General features: G+C 36.0%; 1 protein-coding gene across 12 annotated transcripts in view; it reads left to right on the plus strand.

Moving 5' to 3' along the window:
- PLEKHA7 (pleckstrin homology domain containing A7) overlaps nt 1–20,433 on the plus strand; it is a 291,612-nt gene extending 271,179 nt beyond the window's left edge. For 8 of the 12 annotated variants that reach the window (XM_067540693.1, XM_067540692.1, XM_067540697.1 and 5 more), the window contains 9 exons: nt 717–905; nt 1,097–1,214; nt 2,092–2,171; nt 2,922–3,122; nt 6,445–6,597; nt 10,455–10,588; nt 12,063–12,205; nt 15,689–15,797; nt 17,509–20,432. In XM_067540693.1, coding sequence (XP_067396794.1) covers nt 717–905; nt 1,097–1,214; nt 2,092–2,171; nt 2,922–3,122; nt 6,445–6,597; nt 10,455–10,588; nt 12,063–12,205; nt 15,689–15,786 — 1,116 coding nt within the window. In that variant the 3' untranslated portion in view covers nt 15,787–15,797; nt 17,509–20,432. Of the gene's footprint in view, nt 1–716; nt 906–1,096; nt 1,215–2,091; nt 2,172–2,921; nt 3,123–6,444; nt 6,598–10,454; nt 10,589–12,062; nt 12,206–15,688; nt 15,798–17,508 lie in introns of all 12 variants that reach the window. The other 4 variants (XM_067540688.1, XM_067540691.1, XM_067540690.1 and 1 more) reach the window with 2 other exon arrangements.
- The last annotated feature ends 1,005 nt before the right edge of the window (nt 20,434–21,438 follow it).

Below are 21,438 nucleotides of genomic sequence, written 5' to 3' on the forward strand. Positions count from 1 at the left end.
ATTAAGTAAATTGGGGAGAGTCCAGAGGAAAGCAAAAAAAAGATAAAAGGTTTAGAAAACCTGACACATGTAAAAGGTTTAAAAAAAAGGGGGGCATGATTATCTTGAGAAAAGAAGAATGAGTGAGGACATAACAGTCTTCTAATGTGTTAAAGATTGTTATAAAGACAATAGTGTTCAGTTGTTCCCCATGTCCACTGAAGGTAGGACAAGCAATAATTGGCTTAATTTGCAGCAAAGAAGACTTAGGTTAGATATTAGGAAAAGTTTTCTAACTATAAGGATAATTAAGCACTGAAGTAGGGTTCAAGGAAGTCTGTGGAATCCCTATCATTGGATGTTTTTAAGAACAGGCTAGACAAACACCTGTCAGGGATGGTCTAGGTTTACTTGGTCCTGCCTCAGTGCAGGGGGCTGGACTAGATGACCTCTTGAAGTCTCAAGCCTTGTATTTTTATGATTCTATAAAGGAACTGAGGAATAATGCTTGAAGAAGGAGTTGAGTAGATTACATGTAAAATCATGTGATTAGTTGCTGGGATGAGGGACGTGCTTCACTGTTTTGTTATGTATTAAGGCAGAACCTTAAGTAACAAACAGTTAAAATAATATAAGCCTTTAAGGCTCCAAGAATATAGGAGAGAGTGTCTTCTATGTTCTCTTTAATCTTCATAACATATTATTTGCTGAGTCTCAATTTATTTACTTTTTACCAGGAAGATGAAGCACCACCCAGACCTCCTCTCCCTCAGCTGTACAGTCCTGATGATCACCCACCAGCTGTGCCACCTCTTCCAAGGGAAGCCAGTGTCATCAGGCACACATCAGTGCGGGGCCTTAAACGTCAGTCAGATGAAAGAAAGAGAGATCGAGAACTGGGACAATGTGTGAATGGAGATTATAGGGTGAGCAGTCATTTACCTTTAAAATTTATGGATCCTTATCATTTTTTGCTCTGATAAATTTTATAGTATGCAGAATGCTTATGGATTGACAGATACATGGCAACCTGGAAACACAAAGACTCTAAGAAAACTATTTGAATTTGTCTTAAATCTGTGGTCTTGTTTGATCAAATGAATATTCTTCTACGTAGGTAGAACTCCGTTCGTGCATGAGTGAACCTGAATTAGCTACAATAGGTGGTGACCTCAGCCAAACTTCACTTGGTTTCATAGGTTCTGACAGTGGATACCAGACATTACCTCCCAGAGGTAAGTCAGAGAATTGATAAAAGGCCATTTTAAAAAAGTACTTGGTGTGTGACATATTGTGTATGGTGTGTGTAGATTTGTTACAGGGTAGGTGTGCTGTTGGAGTCATTATCGTAAAGTTAGCTAAATAATTATATCAAGCGCTGTAGGTTATCTCAGTGATTTTGCCATAGAAATAACCAGTCTTTACAAAACAGCTTTACATGTTTTGTTAGAAAGTGGGAGTGTACCATAACAGGAAAAATTAGTTTGTCAGAACAGCTCTTAAATTATTCTCTGACCCAAAAGATTTCTCACGTTCATAATGGCTTAAATTGTAGAGTTTTTTTTAAAATGAATCTATTGCTTGTGCAAATGGCCAGATTGGCAGCCCTAGAAAATGAAAATATCAGATACAGCATGAGCAGAGTTAGTACAAGTTTTCCTGTGCCATCTTCACAATGTTCATCAGTCCTGGAACCATTTTAGAGTAAAGAGCGGGGGCAATGCAGTTTTTATCCCCATTAAATCCTTGATCCTCTGTTCTGACTCCAAGTACCACTTAGAGTCAGTTTTGCTGTTAGGTTTAGTTATATTAATACTTGCTACAGGACAGAGGCCACAAACTTCTCATTTTACAAAGGCTTCCAAACTGTCTTCAGATGGTACTGAATTTTGGTCACTATGAACCATGGTGAAATGATTATGAAAATGGAATAATTTTGACCAATGACCTAGAAGTGAAAGTCCCTATATTCCATTACTGTCCTACCTGGCTTAAAATTTTGAGACGTGAACTACAATAGTAATAAAAATATACAATAGAAAATGTAAAATTATTTTTAAAACACCCACCTGTTATCTGTCTCTGAAGCATTGCTTTGTTTACTTTGTAAAGGATTATCTGGATCAACTTCCAGACTGCACCAGACATCCACCATTTCATCATATGCAACATTTCGAAGAGATAGCTCCAAGGTAACTTTAAATAAACATTTTGGTGACAAGTGTCTGGATCTCTATAGACAATATGCTGAGTGCAGATGTATTTTGCATAATAGGAGCTGATTCTGGTAGCACCCACGGGATGGAAAACTGTATAAAAAGGGTTTTTGTTTTTTTTTAACCTGTCATATTAAAGCATCTTATCTATCACATTGCTAAACTGATTGGGCATACCTAGAGACAGAAATAATACCATAAATGAAAAAATTAGGGAGTACAGGCTCAGATAATTTGGTCATGTAGAGCACAGTCCTGATAACTACGTGGGTAAGAAAGTCCGACAGATCAAGATTGAAGGAAAGAGATACAGAAGCTGACCCAAGAAGAAGTGGTGGGATGTCATAAAGGAAGACATATAAGCATGTGGTGTGATAGAGGATATGGCATTGAACAGAGTACTTCAGAGGGAGAACGCTTATAGAGCAGACCTCATTTGATGGGATTAATACAAGGAAGAAGAGACAGAGATGGAACGAGTCACTCACTGAACTTGCTACAGATTCACAAAGGAAGGCTCTGGACCTAGGGTTAATATTATAGTGTTTTTAATTACCTTAGTAGAAATTGCAGAGTTGAAAATGTGCAAAATAGTTTAGAAGGCAATAGGGTAAAATCTGCTCATTTACACTGAGAAAGTAGAGGAAAGAGTTAATATTTTTTACTATACTACTTATAAAGTATTAATTACAACATATGTTTTGTATTCCTTGTCACTTTTAACAGGAGAGACCAAAGAGTGCCTTGGAACGCTTATACTCTGGAGACCACCAAAGAGGCAAGATGAGTGCTGAGGAACAGCTAGAAAGAATGAAGCGACATCAGAAGGCATTAGTTCGTGAACGCAAGAGAACTCTTAGTCAAGGAGAAAGACAATCTGTTTCATCTCGGTCTTTAATCCGGCCCGTTTCTGCAGACATAGCCTCAGTATGTTAGACATGCTTTAAAAGGACTAAACTAAAAATATGATTTGTAGTTTTTCTTAGAAGCATATTCACCTGAGCGTGCATGATGCTTCTAGTTTAAATATATTATAGTGTTATACGGTATAATACCAGTTTCAAGAGTGTGAATACAAAATTACTAGTTTTTTATTACAAATAATTGCAGTCGATGTAGCTGATTGTGCAGGTAAGTTGGTCAGAGAACAATGTGCCAAGAAGACAAGAGAATATATTGAAATGACTTCAGAGACAGGAATTGTTTTTCTTGATTGGAACTGTATTTAGAAAGCATAATGAAGTTTGTACACCTTTCAGATTGCTCATGACAGTATAAGCCTTTTAGAATGTTCTTATAGAGTGTGTTTAAAATAAACCTTTATAACTAGTTTAGGAGATATATACGGCTATATCAAATTAAATTTTTTTTCCCATGGGGTATTGACAAAATATAAACAAACTGATAATCAGCTTTAAAATCTAATCCTATTTAATAGAAGTTTATGCAACAGTTGATGTTTTTAATTACTATAAATTATGCTTTAAAGCTCAAATGTGGAATATACTAATAAGGCTCAACGTTCCGTTGCTGAAGAAGAGGGTTTTTTTTGTTTCTGAGAATAAAAGCTGTACCGAACATAGGTTTTTAATGATACATTTTGGACCCTAACCAAAGCAATTCTAATTGGTGATGTTATCTGAACACGTTATGGTATCAAATGAAGGATGTACTGTAAATGTTACAGCCACTGTAATGCTAGCCTTCCTTTTTTAATTTATTTTTTCTTTTGGTCCACTAGAGCCTTAGAATGATCACCTTATTTACCTAATTCATAGCACAAGATCTCTTGCTTTAGAATTGTCACTTGTCATACCTAATTCCTTCTTTTGCTTAAAAAGTTTCTAATTATTTTAAAATAATTTCTAACTAGACTACTCAATTTTTACCAGGCTTAATTGCATTTTAATAGCTGTGTGCCAATTATTAGCATTTCTAAATCTCTTGATATTACTCAATTTCTTATTCCCATTTTTGAAGAATCCTTCAGAAACACTAATTTACAACCAATTATCCTTGTTTACTTCATCAAATAAATAAATATAGGTGCACTGCTTAGAGACAGTCTATTCTGGCCTGCATTTTGCAATTGCAAATTTACTGAAAGATAATGTATTATAACATTTAGGAAATGTAAAACTTTGCTATCACTGCCATTTTCATATTTTAATTAGCAAAACTAAACCTGAACTTTTAATGTATAACTCTAACATACATACACACTTCTAATTTAAACATTTCATAACACTCCTTATTAACAATTTTAATGAATATTTTATCTACAAATTTGTGTGCCATCTTGTTTCTTGCTATAAGGAATTAAAATGATCTCCTTTAGCTATGGATATGTTTCATAGAGATCTCTTTCTGTATCTAGAGAGGGCTCCAACACACAAAAGCATGTTTGATAGCACAGTTGCTTGTTTACAGCCTTACAATTATTTAGCAGCCAAAATGGTAAATAGTTAAATATGTAATTAGTTTAATTGCTGCACAGTATGTAACATTCTGTTTTAAACATACATTGTATGTGTAACTAATTTTAATATAATGCACTGATTTTTTTTAAATTGGTCACCTCTCAAGTGTAGTATGACATTTTAAATATTGAGCATAGTCCATTGATTTTATTTGTTATATAAAATGCCTTTTTAATGTCTCAACATCAAAGCCAATAAACATATTGCTACGTAATAATGGTTTGATGTTTTTCTTACCAATATAACAATATCTTGAAATTAATACTGTGTGTGTATAAAATATATTATGGCAATCAGGCCTGGTTTGAATATGAGTAGAAGACTACATCTTGCGCTCTAAGTGTGTAAGAAAACATATTTTTCCCTTTCAATTCTAAAAAGGGAATTCTTAATTTTTTACATGAGCTTCAACTGTCTTATAATTAAATAACATTTTGAATATATATATATATAAACTACATATTTTTGAGTGAATATTGAGAGCTTGTGCATGAATAGGCTTAAATCAGATTTTTTTAAAATATATGTCACCTAGTGGAGTCAAAGTGGCTGAAAGCTTTATTAAAATCAGCCAAAAGTTACTGTACTTATTCTTTTGCAGTATAAATTATTGGAGAGAGATTTAAGAAAAGCAGATATGTGAAACATATAGCAACATATTGTGCTTTCTACCTTGTCAAATACTGGAGGAGTGCTTTTCTTGTTCAGAATATAAACACTAATTTGCATGTTGAGGGCATATGATCCTTTCAGTTTTCAGCTTTGCAAGGTAAAATTCCAGGGCTTCACTAATATGAATACGACCTTGCCACCACGTTAGCCATTTGTGGCATTTGATGAGAACATAACTACATCTGTAAAATCTTTTAGGTATATGAGTTTATTAATTTTTACATATGCCTAGCTGAGGAGGGGAAGTGGCATTCTGTCATAATTTCAACTTTGAACTCCCAAAACATGCTGCTTAATTCAAATCTGCCATGATTCTATGATAGCTAAAAGTTGCCTAGTAAAGACAGTTCTTCTTTTGGTAAGATGTTATTGTGAGATTTTTATTTTTTTAATGATAACCAGTAGCTTGTAAATTTTGGTTGATCTTATAAGGAGAATGAAACAATCTTTTTCCCTATGTCTTCTTATTAAGATGCCTTTGAGGATATTTTAAATATTTCCAGATCCAATGGAATTTAATATTAGGACTATAATTTCAATTAATTTATGTATCTGTGGAGTATTAGTAGTAATAGTCACTGAGCACTTCTGAAGAAATCTGAATAAGAACTAGTGTAATTTTCAGACTGTTGTGTTAATGTCCACCCTGCAAAACCATCCTAAATTATAAGATATATATTTATCAATTGGTAAGAATGTCTAATGTTGAGTATTCTATTCTCTAAGATTATTGAAACCGAAACAGTCTGTCTGTGGTCCCTTTAATATGTGTGTGTGAAGTACTTACTTCTTATTAATGGTCTTATGCACAGTCAGATATACTTATTAGCGCTTAATACTGATCAACAGTTTTTTACAACATGCAAAAGACAATAGTAAAATCTTGTAGCACAGCTAGAAATCAAATGTAAGACTAATAAGGGATTTCCAACAAACATTTTTTGCATGACAGTCATGTTTTCTGTGTATCAGTTATTTAAGAGTATAACTTCATGGACTCTTTCAGCAACCTAATAGTAGAGGCAATCCCCATATATACATTTCTAGGAGATCTATTTATTGGTATGCACCATTAATTGTTTTGTATCTGTTACCAGTGGAAACGAGAACAAGAATTTGATTTGCAATTACTTGAGAGAGCAATACGTGGAGAAGAGAAAAATGAAAATGACTGGTTAACAATTCAACCTGTACTAGTGACAGAGACGGACCTGGAACCTCAAGATTATGACTTAGATATCAGCAGAGAGGTAATGGTAGTGGCATATTGTTCCATATAGTGTGTCCAAAATTCTTTAGTCTTTCAGTTTTTCTAAGTTTTAGGTAATTCATCTCTCAACTTCCTGTTTTTCAAGAGTTGGCCTAAAAGTTCCAGTTTAATAGAGAATTTTATAAACAACTAAGAACTAGTCTGATGGCCATGTGCTGTACATATCTCACTTTCAGAGTATAGGATCGAATGAGTATTTGGCCTTATTAGAGAGGAAATGTTTAGCTCTGTGCTGTAAAAAAATGTACAAAACTTTTAGTAGAGAAATAGCAAATTATGTAATGCATATACAGATTTGAGATCAGAACTGAAAGGGTTAGATACTAAAGGCTAATTTAAAATAGGAAGTGGGGAAAGCAATAGAAGAAAAGGCTAGCTCAAGGAAGCGATCCCATTGTGACTCATGGTTAATGTGAACTGGCACCACACAGAACAGAAGAGTTAATGTCTCTTTATACTAGCCAGGAAAGATAAAACTTGTCTTTACTATAGGCTATATGAAAAGTATAATAAATCAATGATTTTGAGTCTGGATTTTGTCAGCAGCTTTCCTAACTCAGTAAAGCATTGGTTTGAAATGCTATAGAGCCATCTGGTGGCTCAGAGGCAGTATAACATAGTGTTCTGTGAAAAGGGAAATGAAAGAATCTGAGTGTTTGTATAGAATGCAGTGTTGTAGCTGTGTCAGTCACAAGGTGGGTGAGGAAATATATTTTATTGGGCCAATTTCTGTTGGTGAGAGAGAGAAGCTTTTGAGTTCACACAGAGCTCTTCTTCAGGTCTGGGAAACTTACTCAGCGTCACAGCGAAATACAAGGTGGAAGGGGACAGACTGTTAAGCATAAGTATTTAACACATATTTCGAGGGACCATTCAATGTGAAGTGGCCTGTTAACATCCCTCCAGTAATAGGGAGGAAAGGAAATGAGAGGAGCAGTTGTAATAAGCCATAAATCCAGTGTCTGTATTCAGTCCATGATTTTTAGTGTCTAGCAGAGTTATGAATTTAAGATCCCAAGGTTGTCTTTTGAAAGTATTGTGCAGGTTTCCTTTGAGGATGAGGACTCATAAGTCAGATACAGAGTGATCACTTTGTGAAAAATATTCACCCACAGTTTTGTCTTTTATCATTTTCTTGTGAGAGTTCATTAGAGCATAGTGATTGTCTGGTTTCACCCACACAGTTGCTATTGAGGCATCTAGTGCACCAGATGCAGTGAAAAGTCAGTAAGATCCTTAACAAATCTTGCCTGTGGAATCAGGAAGTTGTTATACATTGATACCTTGATACTGGAGTCTTTGTTGACAGAGTTCAATTGATATTGGATCAGTACTTCAATCTTTGTACATTTGCAATGAGGAACACACCACTTGTGGATTTCAGTAGTCGGGGAAGGGATGCCCTGTCACTCCCTATCCTTATAAACTTGCTCAGCTCTACCCTGACTCATTGGAATCCTGTGCGCTAGCCAGCTCCCCTTCTTAAATTCCACAAGAATGAAGCCCGACTCCTGTAGTCCCTGGAAGGTGCATCGCAGTACAGCTCCCCTCATGCAGGCCTTTGGAAACTAGCAGGACTAAATGTGAACTAGAATAACCAGGATGGATGGGAAGCAGCAGAGCTGGAGGCTCATCTCTGTTGACAGTGCCAACAGCTGTGCCCTGTTTGATCAGACTTTTTGTTCTCTTTAATGATTTTCCCCTGTAATTCGTTATATGCATATCTGATCAGTTTTGTGTTAGATACATAGTCTATGATTATCAAAGTTCATCTTTTTTTTTTAAAAATAAGTGGGACCAAATCTAGATATCTGAAGGGGCACCTTATTCTCCATGCAGATTAGATTCATGGCCCTTCTGATGAGATTCCTGCTAAAAGTGCAAGTTGTAATGTAGAGACTAGGGGTTCAGTTCTCTGCACTAAACCACGTTTCTGCCTTCTCCTGTCCTGGGACTGGCTCCTGGTATAAGTTAGAACAACCCAAAGATGCTCTGGCCTCCTGGGGGCTACTATGCTTGTCAGATTTCTGAAGTGCATTGGGTTCTAGCCTCATCCTCTCTGGCTCCAGGAGTGCTCCTGTGCTGGGAGGGATATTGTAAGAGGCTAGCATAGCACCCTCTGTGTTGGCGTTATGCCAATTGAAGAATCCCCCATGCTATGGGAATCCTCAGCTGTCCCTTTAATTCAAGTCTCTGATCACTTTGCATCATTCCAGTGGCACACATGTATTTCTGCAGAGATGAGGATCTGGATTAAGAACTTCTTTCCCTTGTGACCTCATCAGACCCTTTCCATGTCACCTATTGCTTCCTAGCCTCAGGCTCCCCCACACCCTTTAAGAAAACTCAGTCACACAGTTCTGTCTCTCTGTCCAACTGACTTGCTGTTCACACTTAGTTGACTTTTTCTTTGTTTTACACCATGCAGTGTCTGGCCTGTCTGCCTGAGTCAGTGCAAAGAGACCAGATGAGCTGGTCTGGCCTTAGTAGAGATACCTTAGCAGTGTACCTACGGAACTCTGAATTAAATTGTGTTAGAAAGTATGTTAGTCTGATGGAAAAAGGGAAGTCTCAGGAGGCAGACGTCTATGGCTGATTGAGGTTGGAGGAATAGAACTTGTGGGGTACTCATTAAGATTATGACCAAAGGAAGATTAGGGTCAGATATTTTGATTCCAAAGTTTTGAGTTCTGAATAATGTGATTTCTGTACTATGTTATTTGGAGTTGTGGTCGCATCTAATGTACACTTACACCAGTAGCTAGAGGTGCCCACTCGGGGCAAAATCAGGTCATTTCTTATAGGCAACTGAATTGGGTTGGATTGAATTGGTTGGAATGATCTAAAAGTAAAAGGCTTGGGATCTCTTTACCCAAAACTCTAAATCATTCAGTCCTCCAGATATGTTTCAGCTGGCAATCAAAAGAGGAGGAGGAATTCCATTCTTTTCTTCATTTTTGCTTTACTCTTAAATTATTCATTTGTGTTTTTCACAAGCACTTTGTTTTGTTTAATCAGTGTTGGCTACCAAAGTGCATTTGTAAATATGCTGCTTGCTGGCTTGTTCAATATCTTATGAATGTGTCTCATTCAGATCTGAATTCTTCAAGCAGGAAATTTGTCCAAGTTAAAATTGCTAGATGTATTGCCAGCTGTTGTACAACGCCCTAATTAAAATTTGTAATCTGCTTTATTATATTTACACAATATGTGTAGTATTAATCACACAAAGTGTATGTCTGTGTCAAATTGACCCTGTGCCAAATTTTGAGACTCCCAAGGTGTCAAATTATCATTTAAAAAAACCAAAAACTCCAAGCTTTTCTTTCTGTGCTGTTCACAAGGAAAAGTGGTCAGCCCCAGACACTGTAAAAGATAAGCATTCAAACTTTAGGTTATATCTGTTTTGTATCAGAGGGCATCAAGAGGATCTCAGCTTTGGCCTCCTCTCTATACCTTATACAGCAACTTTAAGCCGGATAGTTCTACTCTGGGCTCCGCTGCCTGACAGAATGAGCTGCAGAAAGAACCTGTATTAATCCTGACTCCTCCCACAATCTCAATTTCCTGTCACAGCTCCACACCGATGACCTACTTCCCAAAAGGAAAGAAAAAGTCAAGAGAGAAAAAATTGTTAGCAGGCATTATTAGTTCAAGTTCAAAAGGAATGTTTAGAATCAGGGAGACATGCAGGGCTGTGAAGACGCATATTGCACTCCAGTCAAAGTTCCCATATAATTCTCTTTTGGATTACTATATTTAGAGGGGAATAACCATACCTTTGAGTTTTTTAAGTCCTAGGTATTAGAAATGACATTTTCTCTCTTTTTTCCATAGTTGTCAAAACCTGAAAAGGTTGCAATTCCAGAGCGCTATGTTGATCTGGAGCCTGAAGAACCCCTCAGTTCAGAAGAATTAGCAGCAAGACACCGTAAAGCAGAAAAGATAAAGACTATTCTTACCAGGTCTAGGTCAGATTATTTTTATAGTCTCTTTTTTTAAAATCTCAAACAACTCTAATCCACAGACTGTTTCAGATCTAATGCTGATCATTAAGCCAAAGTATAATGTATTATGTACCTTTTATGGAAACTATACAGATGTGATATACACTTATTACTCAGAGAGGGATATGGATATTCAAACAATACAGGAGGAAGGATTATCTATGAGATTCCAGGAACATCACTGTGTGTGTCACTCTGAAGCTTTAAAATGTCTGTACAGGAAGTGTAAAGTGCTGGAAACTACTTCAAGCATGGTTGAGAGCTCTCTCTGTTCAGAATGTCATCAGGTTGAATCATCACTGGTGTTTGCAGTCTGTTACTGTCCAATTTTTAAATTCTCAGCCACTTTGACTTTATGAATTCCACTTGTGCGCTGCTCAGCTATAGTAAGGCATGTATCTATGCCATGCCTAGAGTCCTGAACCATTGTGATATCAGAGGTAACTCAATCAATTGCTACCCTTATTCTTCTGCTAATATGAGGGAGACTGCACAGATGGTGGATTAATTGGCCCAACTGCCACCTACACAGATCTCCCAGCACAACCACCCAGACACAAATCAACACAACAACCCAACCAGATTACACAATAACCCCATCACAGCATCATGTACGCCTCTTTCCCCATCCACACAACACTCAGTGCATATAAAAAGTACAAAACCACATTATCCCTCACTATAGAACACACCCTTCATTTGCCACCTGCACAAATCTCCCAACTCAATCCCACCTAGAGACAAATCAGCACAACCACCCAAACAGCAACACACCCAGGATACACAATAACCCAAACACATACAATACCACACGCCATTCATTCGCCACCCGTACAAATCCACACAACTCTCCTAGCACAACACAAGCCCCACACAACAACATAATCAGCACACAGAATAACCATAAATGTCATTCTGAAGCCTAGAATTTCCACTGAGTTTGTATGAAACTATGGAAACCGCTAAAAGCATGGCTGAGAGTTCTTTTTGTTCACAGTATCACTAGGTTCAATCATCTCTGGGATTTGCTCAAGTGTCTGCCCTGTAGTTTATAATCTGTTTGAAGTGATGCCACCTGAAGATCACTAGGTTGTGCCTCTTTCTCTTAGTGCTAACAAGTATTCTCACTAACTTCAAAGAAAAGCCATTAATTTTTCATATTGCTTTCATGTAAACAAGCCTATTTTCAGCAAAGGACTTTAAGATGTATTTGAGCCTGTGCATGAGTTATTGCTGAAGATATAATGGCTACATTATTTGTTTGTGGTATATACGGTAGTCACTGCATTGTCAGTGTATCTAATTGACTGTTTCATAAAGCAGTTTACAAAAGTCTGGAGTGTGATAGCTGGGGTATGAAACCAAGCTTTGTTCTGTGCCTTACCATGGATTTTCTGCATGCTTGTAAATGTTAATGTTGTTTTCACTTTCCCACTAGTATGCACAACCTACAGCCTGCTGTGGCTCAGGACAAACACAACTCAGTTGATTTAGATTCACAACTGCAGGAGCAGGAACGCATCATTACCATATCATACGCTTTGGCTTCTGAAGCCTCTCAGCGGAGCAAGGAGGTAGCAGGTAACGCTCACTTATTTCCAAAACAGTGGCAGTAGCAAATGTGTTCTTACTCTTATTGCTAACTACTTTAAGAGTCTGTATGATTCTCTGCTGAGCTGCACTGTATACAGTGTTGCTACTATGATATAATTCTAGTTTAAAATTTTAAAATGAAAATCAAACAGATATTAAGGTCTACAGGTACCAAACTAGAGTGGCTTGAGGACTGGCTTTGAAAATATGGCCTGACATGGAAAGAGGGAAATACCTCTCTGATTATGATTATGAAACTCAAAGCTAGAAGCCTGTTGCTACTATAGGTGGCACTGATAAATCTAGCCCACTATATTTAAGATTTTAATCCCAGGACACTGGAAACTCTGATACTGCCATTACTGAATAGCCTAAATGACCATACTTTACCTTTTAAGGTGACAAAATAGTTCCTGTGAATGTAATATATGCAGAGAGAAATTGATTAAAGGGAAACATAGCACTGTCATTTATTTGGGACATTGACAGACACTGTTGCTGCTGAACTTTTCCAAATGACACAGTATTTGAAACTTTCAAGTAACCCATCAGATGCTTGTTAAACTCTCTGTAAATTGCTTTTAAAAAAAAAAAGGTAAATAAATTAATTGAGCTGAAACTAAACAAGAAAAATGTCAGGGTAGAAGAGCTTTTTTTTTTTTTTTTTTTTTAATGAGAAATTAAAGGGGTTCAGAGACTGGGATAACAGAAAACCACCTTCACCTATTAAATCACCTATTTACTTATAATCACTACTGTGACCTTTTAGTGCTGAAGGAGATATTACGAAATTGGCTCACTTTATGTTCCTGTCTCATGAGCAGGTTTAGTGATCAGAACAGACCAAGCAGGCAAGGATCCTCTTTGCTGGGTAGTGACTGTGGCTTCTTTATAGTGTGTGTCATTGCTGAAAATGAGAAATGCACTCTTGGTTTCATTACATTTGAAATATTTGTTAACTTCGAAAATGTCAACAGATCTGTATCAAATAGGACAGTGAACATGTTAATGGTTGTTACAAGTGTCTGACTACTCATTTGTAATTGGCCCTGCTCGCTCTTCCTGTGGAGAATTGGAATAATTGAAATTATTTCAACCCTAATGTAGACAGGGAAATGCATTTCTCATCTGAAATTATCAGTGTGAATGGCACTTGCCACACAAGCCCTAGAGATCTCAGCATTTAAGATAGATGATTTCAATCACCGGACATATAATATTAATAGAAACACACACTATTTCCTTTTATTGAATGTGGCTAAGTATTCAGAGTCACAGTGGCAATAAACCCTGAGGGGAGGCTGATTTTTTTAGGGGGGAAAATGATATTTTGGTAGTTATGTGTTTTGAAACTTTGGAGAGATTTTGTGGGTAATTTAAGAGGAAGCTATACATTACATGCTCTTTACTGCAGGAAAGATGTCTTCATGGCAACTGATTTGGGAGAATAGGATGATTCATTGAGGAGGAAAGGCAGCACCTGGATGTATGGCAATAAAAGGGCCATTCTGTTAAAAGAAACAAACACTGAAAAGTGAATATAAAGACCTAAAGTCTCCATTTCCATGAATGGGGAAAATTGCTTACCAGTTAGTAAGGATGTCGGAACCATGGCACATTTTCCCTCCATCTGAGAAGAATGAGTGCGTGTGTTGAAGGGGGTACACATTGTAAATGCACTAAATCATAAGATCTCTGGAGATAAAATGCATAGCCCATTAAAAATAGCTGTTACATTTTTATTATTACAGTTTTACTTTTATATCAATCTATGATTATTTATATTCTAAAGTTCCAGTGGAAAAGTAGGGCTTAAATGGGTGCCAACCCAAAATTACTAGAAATTCAGAAAAACAAAATTCCCACAAACATTTATTGTATATATTCCCTAGAACATCTTAAATGCAGCTTGAAAAACTTATTTCAACTATTGATAGTTTAGATCTGGTTTTGGAGAATTTTTTTTTTCTTTCTTTCTTTCTTTCTTTCTTTCTTTCTTTCTTTCTTTCCTTCTTTCTTCGTCTTAAGGTCCAAATCCTGTAAGGAGACCCACATAAGTTGACTCCTGCATCCACATGATGGGGATCAGAATGTTCCTCTTCCATAGCTATGATTACTATGGTTCCACCTTTACTAGACCTTTATCCAGAGCTAATGTTAATGAATTAAAAACTAAAAAGCAATAGAGAAAGTAGAGACAATATATTCTTTCACTATAGAAAATGATTTAGGCGTTTGAACATCAGGATTTGATGTTGTCTGATCGAACAAGACCAGTAAAAAAGAGCACCACAGGATTTTTATTACTTCTTTGTACGTTTGGGTATCTATTCATGATTGTTCTATTTTCTAAGTCTGAATTTAAGGGTGGGATTTTCAGAGATTCTCAGTGCCTAATCTTGTCCCAGGGATGTCAATGGTAAAATTCCCATGGGAACAGAGTTAGGCCCATGCTGAGCACTTCTGAAAATCACACCCTAAAGGCCTAGATTTGGTATAAGGACTATCTTATATAATTTTACTGTAAGGTTTGTTTCTGAAATTTTTCAAAGTTACGCTTTTTGTGATGCACCTAGCATACTCTAGAATGCTATAAAATAATAAATGGTAATAGAAAATGTGAGCTGATGCTACCCACACAAACCACAACCTTCACCTGCAAGGTTCCCCCCTCCTGAAAATGAATCTCTCGTCTATCTATAAATCATGGGACAAAATCTATGAGATAAAGTATCAAAAAGCCACTTCTCAAATAGCCATTTGAACTGACCTGCACCCTTGTCCCTCCCAAATTGTAAAGGCAGAGGTTAGCATAGAAATCACTTGAATCTAATATTATGCCAAGAAATCAGGATTTCATGTCCTCTAGTATAGCACCATTTCTGTGCATCATATAGAGAAAAAGCCTTATATTTTAGGAATGAGCACAGGTTATACTTGTACTGAGGATGTCTCAGTCTGAGGCCTTGAAAATGCATTTAACTTTTCATGTAATTTATTACTTGAGCAATAAATTAAATTTATTTTGCTGTGAAGTATTTCTTCACCTTCATATTTGCTGTACATCTTCCTGCTTTCTGCTCATTTATACCAGTGTAACCTCAATCAAATCATGAAACTGAACTAACAAGTACAGTATCAATGCTATCCTGGGATTTCAGATTTTGCATACAGAGTTTGACTGGTGTAAATCAGTATTCTTTGCCATATTGTTCCAATGAGCGTCATTATTAATCTGGGTTTTAAGTGTGTTGTGGAAATAAACCATTGCTGTTTTTAATATGACTGAATGATACAGAAACAGCAGGTGGAAATGTTGATAAATAGTGTTTTCCATGTAACAAAAATAATTTTAATACCCCATTGCATCTGGTGCAGTGTTTCCTGCTTATGTAGTAATAGTTAAGGTGGCTCTGTTGCAATATATATGTTTAATTATGCTGCCTAATTCCTGTGTGTGATCCCTTCTAGCTCATCAGTTGACCTACCCATCTAAAGCACCTTCACCTTCTGTACCACAGCCACCTCACTCCCCCTTAAGCAATGGATTTCACTACACATTTGTCTAAACACCTTAAAAGTAAGAACTAACTTCTCCTAGGCACGTCTAATTTGCCATTTACATCTTTGCTTTAACTTTGTAAAAAACTAACGCTTTTTTACTACAATAATGTAAATTTTTCCAAATTAATGCATGCATGCATGCAGCTTTCAGTGATCAGAAGATTCTGTTCTCATACTAGTAAATATTGCTACTTACAAATTAACACATGAGCTAGCAAGAACCTTTAAAGTGATTGTTGTAGGTTAAAAATAAGTAAAGGTTATGTTTGATCATCTTAGTGTGGTGAAAGAAAAACTAAATGTCAATGTTGTTGGCAAATTTGGGGCCACATTTTCAGCAACAGTTTCCACTATTGAAAATGTGTGCATGTGTTTTCACCTGCAAAGTTGCACACTGTACCAGCAAAAATGGGAACCCTTCTAAATAGGCAATTTTGGATCTGCATGCAATTTTGTGAGGACAAACAATTACAGGTGCATCTTTGCAGAAACTAAAATTAGACATTAGTTTGAGACAAGCTGAAAATTTGGCCTGGTGTAATTAATTTTATATTAGTTTGTTTGATTGATCCCATGCATTCAATGTTTTTCCATTAAATTATTATATTATATTGCCCTTCATTTAGGTAAGTTCTTACCTGCAAGTATAGTGGGCATCATTTTTAAAAGGACATTTATTGCACCACCATTAAAAATGAACATTTACTGCCCCGTTTCAATGGCATTTGCATTATTCCCGATACTTAAAATGGAAAATACTTAACAATAGTTAAATATATCATAATACTTACAGTGTCCTGATTTGGCAGCCACTCTACCTCCAGAATTTACTTTTAATTCATTCTTGTCTTTCTGCTTTCAGATGGGCTAATTTTCTCTCATACAGTGATTTGAACACCTTAAAAAGAGTTAGTCCCTTGGTACCGTGGTTTTGTTTTTGGAGTACTTTTGAGATCAGTGCTTCTCAAAGTTAAGAAATCTCCATACTTAGAAAAGCTCTAGAAAGGCTCAGTACTGCACACGTCAGTTTCTGTCAGTAGGAGTTCTGTTCAAAGTGGTTGCAGTACTGGACCTTAAGGCTGTGAAAGGTGACTTGCCTTCGGCCAGGCATATCGCAAATGATAGATTGACAGCTGTAAAGTTGTTCTGACATCACCCAGAGCAGCAGGGAAACCTGATAGAAGTGGACTAATGTTTCCTTAGTTCACTTTCTGATTTGGAGGGCCTGATTCCACCACCCTTGCTCAAACTGAGTGACATCTGACTCTTCTAGCAGACCCATTTAAGTCAAACCAGACTACACATGGAGTGAGGTGTTTTTCCTTGAGTAAGAGTATCAGAATCTGACCTTGAACTTCTCAAAAGAATTAAAAAAATAAAAGTACTGTCCTCAGATACCAACAATTAACTTGTATTAGGGAGCTACTACAAAAACTCACATCTGAAGTTTACATTCTCTGTAAGGGACACAGTTGAGGAAAGAATCTAGTAATTTTAGCCATTACATTAGGGATATGATGATTCTTCTAGTTCAGTGGACATTTTCTCTACTCTTCCCAGAATTTCAATGGCATCAAGTAATTGTTCCTACTATTTTAAATATCTGTTTATTATCTTACTGAGAGCAGTAATACAAAAACATGGTATTTTTTCCCTTGAAAATGTATACTGGTTGGCATCAGCATACACTACAGTATTTAACTGCATTTTGTTTTAATTCGTACCAGCCAAAGCAGTAACTGAACATTGACATAAGATACAAAGCAACAACCATCTGATGCCAGAGCATGGAAGAAAGAATGTCTTCATTACACCAGCTTCTCTGAAGATACTCATCAGCTGATCACATAATTTTTCAGAAACAAATTCAGAGAATAATAGAGGGATTTTCTATGAAAAACAAATACATTACAAATCATTTTAGTTTGACATTGTTTTAGTTCAGACTTTTTATATAAATAAATGGCACTTTTAATATACTCTGTAAAATACTGACGTATTTTTAGAAACAAGATATTTTAGATTTTTTTTTATCCAAGGGCTAAGTTCATTTTAAAAAAAAAGCTGCTTACAAAGACATTACAAAATGTTATTGCTTCACCCTTAAATTCAGATGAATATTGTAAAGCCTCTTCAGAAAATGTAAATCAAATAATCTTGGAAGCACATCGTGGCATTAGGGTAAAGTTAACTCAAGTGAGAAGTTTACTAAGAATTCTCTTTTTTTTTTTTTTTGGCAAAATTGATCACTCTCCTGTGCTCTTTAAATAAGAAAGAGCAAAGGACTCTTAGCTTGAATTTCTAAGTATTAGTAACCACCATCTTTGCACATAAAGAACAAAATTATGCCACTCAGCTGCTAATCCCATGTAATTAATTTCAAATATTAGTGCCCAGTGTGTTAACATTGAAAATAGCACTGTCCCCATCAGTAAGTAACAAGATGGTAATACAATATTTTTTTCTTAAATTAAGAGAACTGGGAGGTAAAAGAAATGTTGATTAAAACATATGAAGTGAGCAATAAAATGTTAATAGAATGTGTCATTTTACTAGTAAATATATATATATTTTCTCTTTAATAATTGTTTTAATTAAAAAGCAATATGTGATGTATTGTATTATGCTGGAAACAACAGAAATAATGCAATGTGGCACTTGCTAATTTTGTATGTAAATTCAACTGGTGCTTAATTTTGTCAAAACTTTCAAGTCTGATGATGTGCTTGGGTACAGGGTGAAGAAAATGAATTTAAATTAATTACTGTTGCTTCGTATGTGTACATTTTCAGAGTGAGGCATGCAAAAATCGGACAGTATTGTGTAATTTTTAGTTGAGTCCAGCTCTAAGAGAGGAGTGATTCACAAATACTTTGCAGTGTTTTGCAAGACTTTTTACTTCTGTTTTGTTTGCTGCATTCAAATAATGGGTTTTTTAAAAAAAAAATGGATTGAGCTTCATGTTTGTTGAAAATTCATAAAATAAAAATTCATATTGTATTTTTATGATACTTAAAAGATATTCTTAAGAAATATATTTAGAAAATGCAGTCTATTTTTAACTAACTCAATACTGCCAGTGTCAACTTCAGAACATTTTGCCAAAATAAAATTTTTATTTTTGCCTTTATAAAAAATGTTTGAAAAGAAATTAAATGAATATTTTGCAAGAAAACATTAATTTAAATAAAATGTAACTTTGGGGGAAATGGTCTATGTACAGATTAAAATATTAACATAATGCTTCTATTGCTTTTGTCTTGTCAGCTGTCTTGTTGATCATTTTCAACATTTTTTAAAAATTCCAGTTAGTTATTACATTTTGCTTTCCCTGGTTCTGACCTAAAGCCCATTGCTGTCCATGGAAATTTTTCCATTTACTTCAATACGATTTGAATCAGGCCTCCTATGTACCAAGTGCTGATTTTGGACAGTTCTTAAATACATGCTTAAATCCATCACTATTCAGCATGTATATGCTTAAGTACATGCTTTCCTGAGTTGGGACATAAATGTTGTTCTTTACTATCTTATTGTTTTCTCAACTGACAAATTCTTGACACTTGGTATAATATGAAATTAAAGTAGCTAGAGTAATTTACATATTCTGTATGCAAAAACTCTGCCACTACTCATCTCTAATCCTGTAAATATCATGCAGCCACTTGTGCAGTGTATGTATACATTAACCAATAAAATGTTTGGAAACCAACTGGAATTTAAGACTTCTATAGTAGCAGGCCAGATTCAATTCGTACTATGACAGTGCCTTCAAATTACATGGGTTTGCTAAAGATTACTGGAGATTTTTAGTTCTTGACTTTCTTCTTAAGCTTTAACGACTTAGTACAATGGAATATATGGAACAAACACAGTCGTCAACTTTTTTTTCATCCAGATATTTTTGTGGTGCAATATTGACATTGTCAACTTCAGAGAGTTTAAATGAGTATTTGACCTTCAAATGTGTGAAGAGGAAACTCAAAAGCTGACATACTTATGAAATTCCTGTCCCATTTGTGGGGACATGCATGGCCTCAAATGTAAAGGAACCCCTCAGCCATAGGGATTTATGATGTGTCATGGTTAAGGATATGATTTGGTCACAGAGCTCATGGATTCCATGACTCTCTGGCACCTCCATGACTTCTGGGACAGGGATGGAGCAGCTGTCAGCCCCAGAGCTGCCTCTGAACAGATGACTGGTGGCTAGCCCCAGGGCCGCCCAACAGCTGACCAGCAGCCAGCCTGCAGGAGCAGCGGTGGGACTGAAGCAGTGGCAAGCCCCAGCAGCTCTGATTTTACTGTGGGGAAAGGGTGCAGCTAGTAGATTCATGAACTACATCTGAAGGATTTCACCCTTGACACACACACCATTAATGTTTTGAATAATAAACTGATCTTCTTAGAAACTCTTTGTCTGGGACAAATCAAGCAATTTATATGTCCATAATTAATCCCATAGTTTGGGAGGAAAAATCCCCAAGTATGACACTTTTTTCAAAGCCCTTATTTAAATATGTTAATGAGTTATCTGCAGACCACTTTTTTTTTTGCAGGGGGGAGTGATGGTGGTGGCTTTCTTTTTTTCAATTTCATTTTGCATTATTCACCAAAATGTCATCTTATTAGTGTATTTATACAGCAGCTATCACTGTGTTCAGCTGAATTTCAGTGAGAAAATAAAACAGCTTTTTAGTTGGTTTCCACTGGAATAAAAAGTTTCTTTCAAACTGATTAAAAATATTAGATGAATAGTATCTGTTTTTCTTTTGGAGGAACTAACTTGTAATTATTCTATATAGCTTTTACCCCAAGCAAAAATTCCATGTATTGTGTTTTAATCTCAAGACTCATCTTTCTTCCATTACACCTGTGTGTGTGTCTTTAGTTTGTTACAGTACAAAGTGGTTGTACTGATGACAGGTTGCCAATTCACAACACCCACAGCCTTGTTATCCTCAGACCTGTCATTAGTCTCCATTTTAAAAAATGAATGGGAACTCCTTTTGTTTGTTTTTTCCTTCCCGTTGCTCTATTTTTGCATTTGTGTGGTAGGCTGCTAGGAAGTCTTTTGGTGATGACGTTGCCCATGCTGCTGTACCTACAGATCTTTGAAGGAATGGAAAGTAACAGTGATGATAAACACCAGCACTAATTTAAGCCAGGACAGCCAGAAACATCCACGAGGAGCAAGCAGTAGTGGAGAGATTTTACACCAGTGATATTAGCTGAGTGGCTTTTATTCAAGAAAATGTGGTTTGTGTGTAGAATATCGTTATATATGGCTCTGCCACCTACAAGTTCATAAAAATATTACTAAACCTTTATCGGTTTAAAAACAAAATTGACAAAGCCTGAGTAAAGTTGATCTAAATGGCTGAAATCTACTCAAGGATGGTTGTTTTGAATTTATATACAATATGCTTATGACATCTTTTAGGTATTGCTTACAGCTTTATTTTCAACTCATGCTATTTAGTTAGTTGATTGCTAAGTCTCAAAAATTAAAACAAAAAAACCCAAACAAACAAAAAAACTCCACCATGTGTCACAGCAGTTAACTTCTGGCTCTTATGTGAGGGAAGGACCAGAATTACTTAGTCTTAAACTTATGAGATTTAGAAGGCATGTTCTTTGAGGCTTCACTTCTCTGA

Source organism: Emydura macquarii, unplaced genomic scaffold, assembly GCF_026122565.2.
Source record: "Emydura macquarii macquarii isolate MOO-44397 ecotype Brisbane River unplaced genomic scaffold, CSIRO-AGI_Emac_v2 contig_587, whole genome shotgun sequence".
Classification (NCBI taxonomy): domain Eukaryota; kingdom Metazoa; phylum Chordata; order Testudines; family Chelidae; genus Emydura; species Emydura macquarii.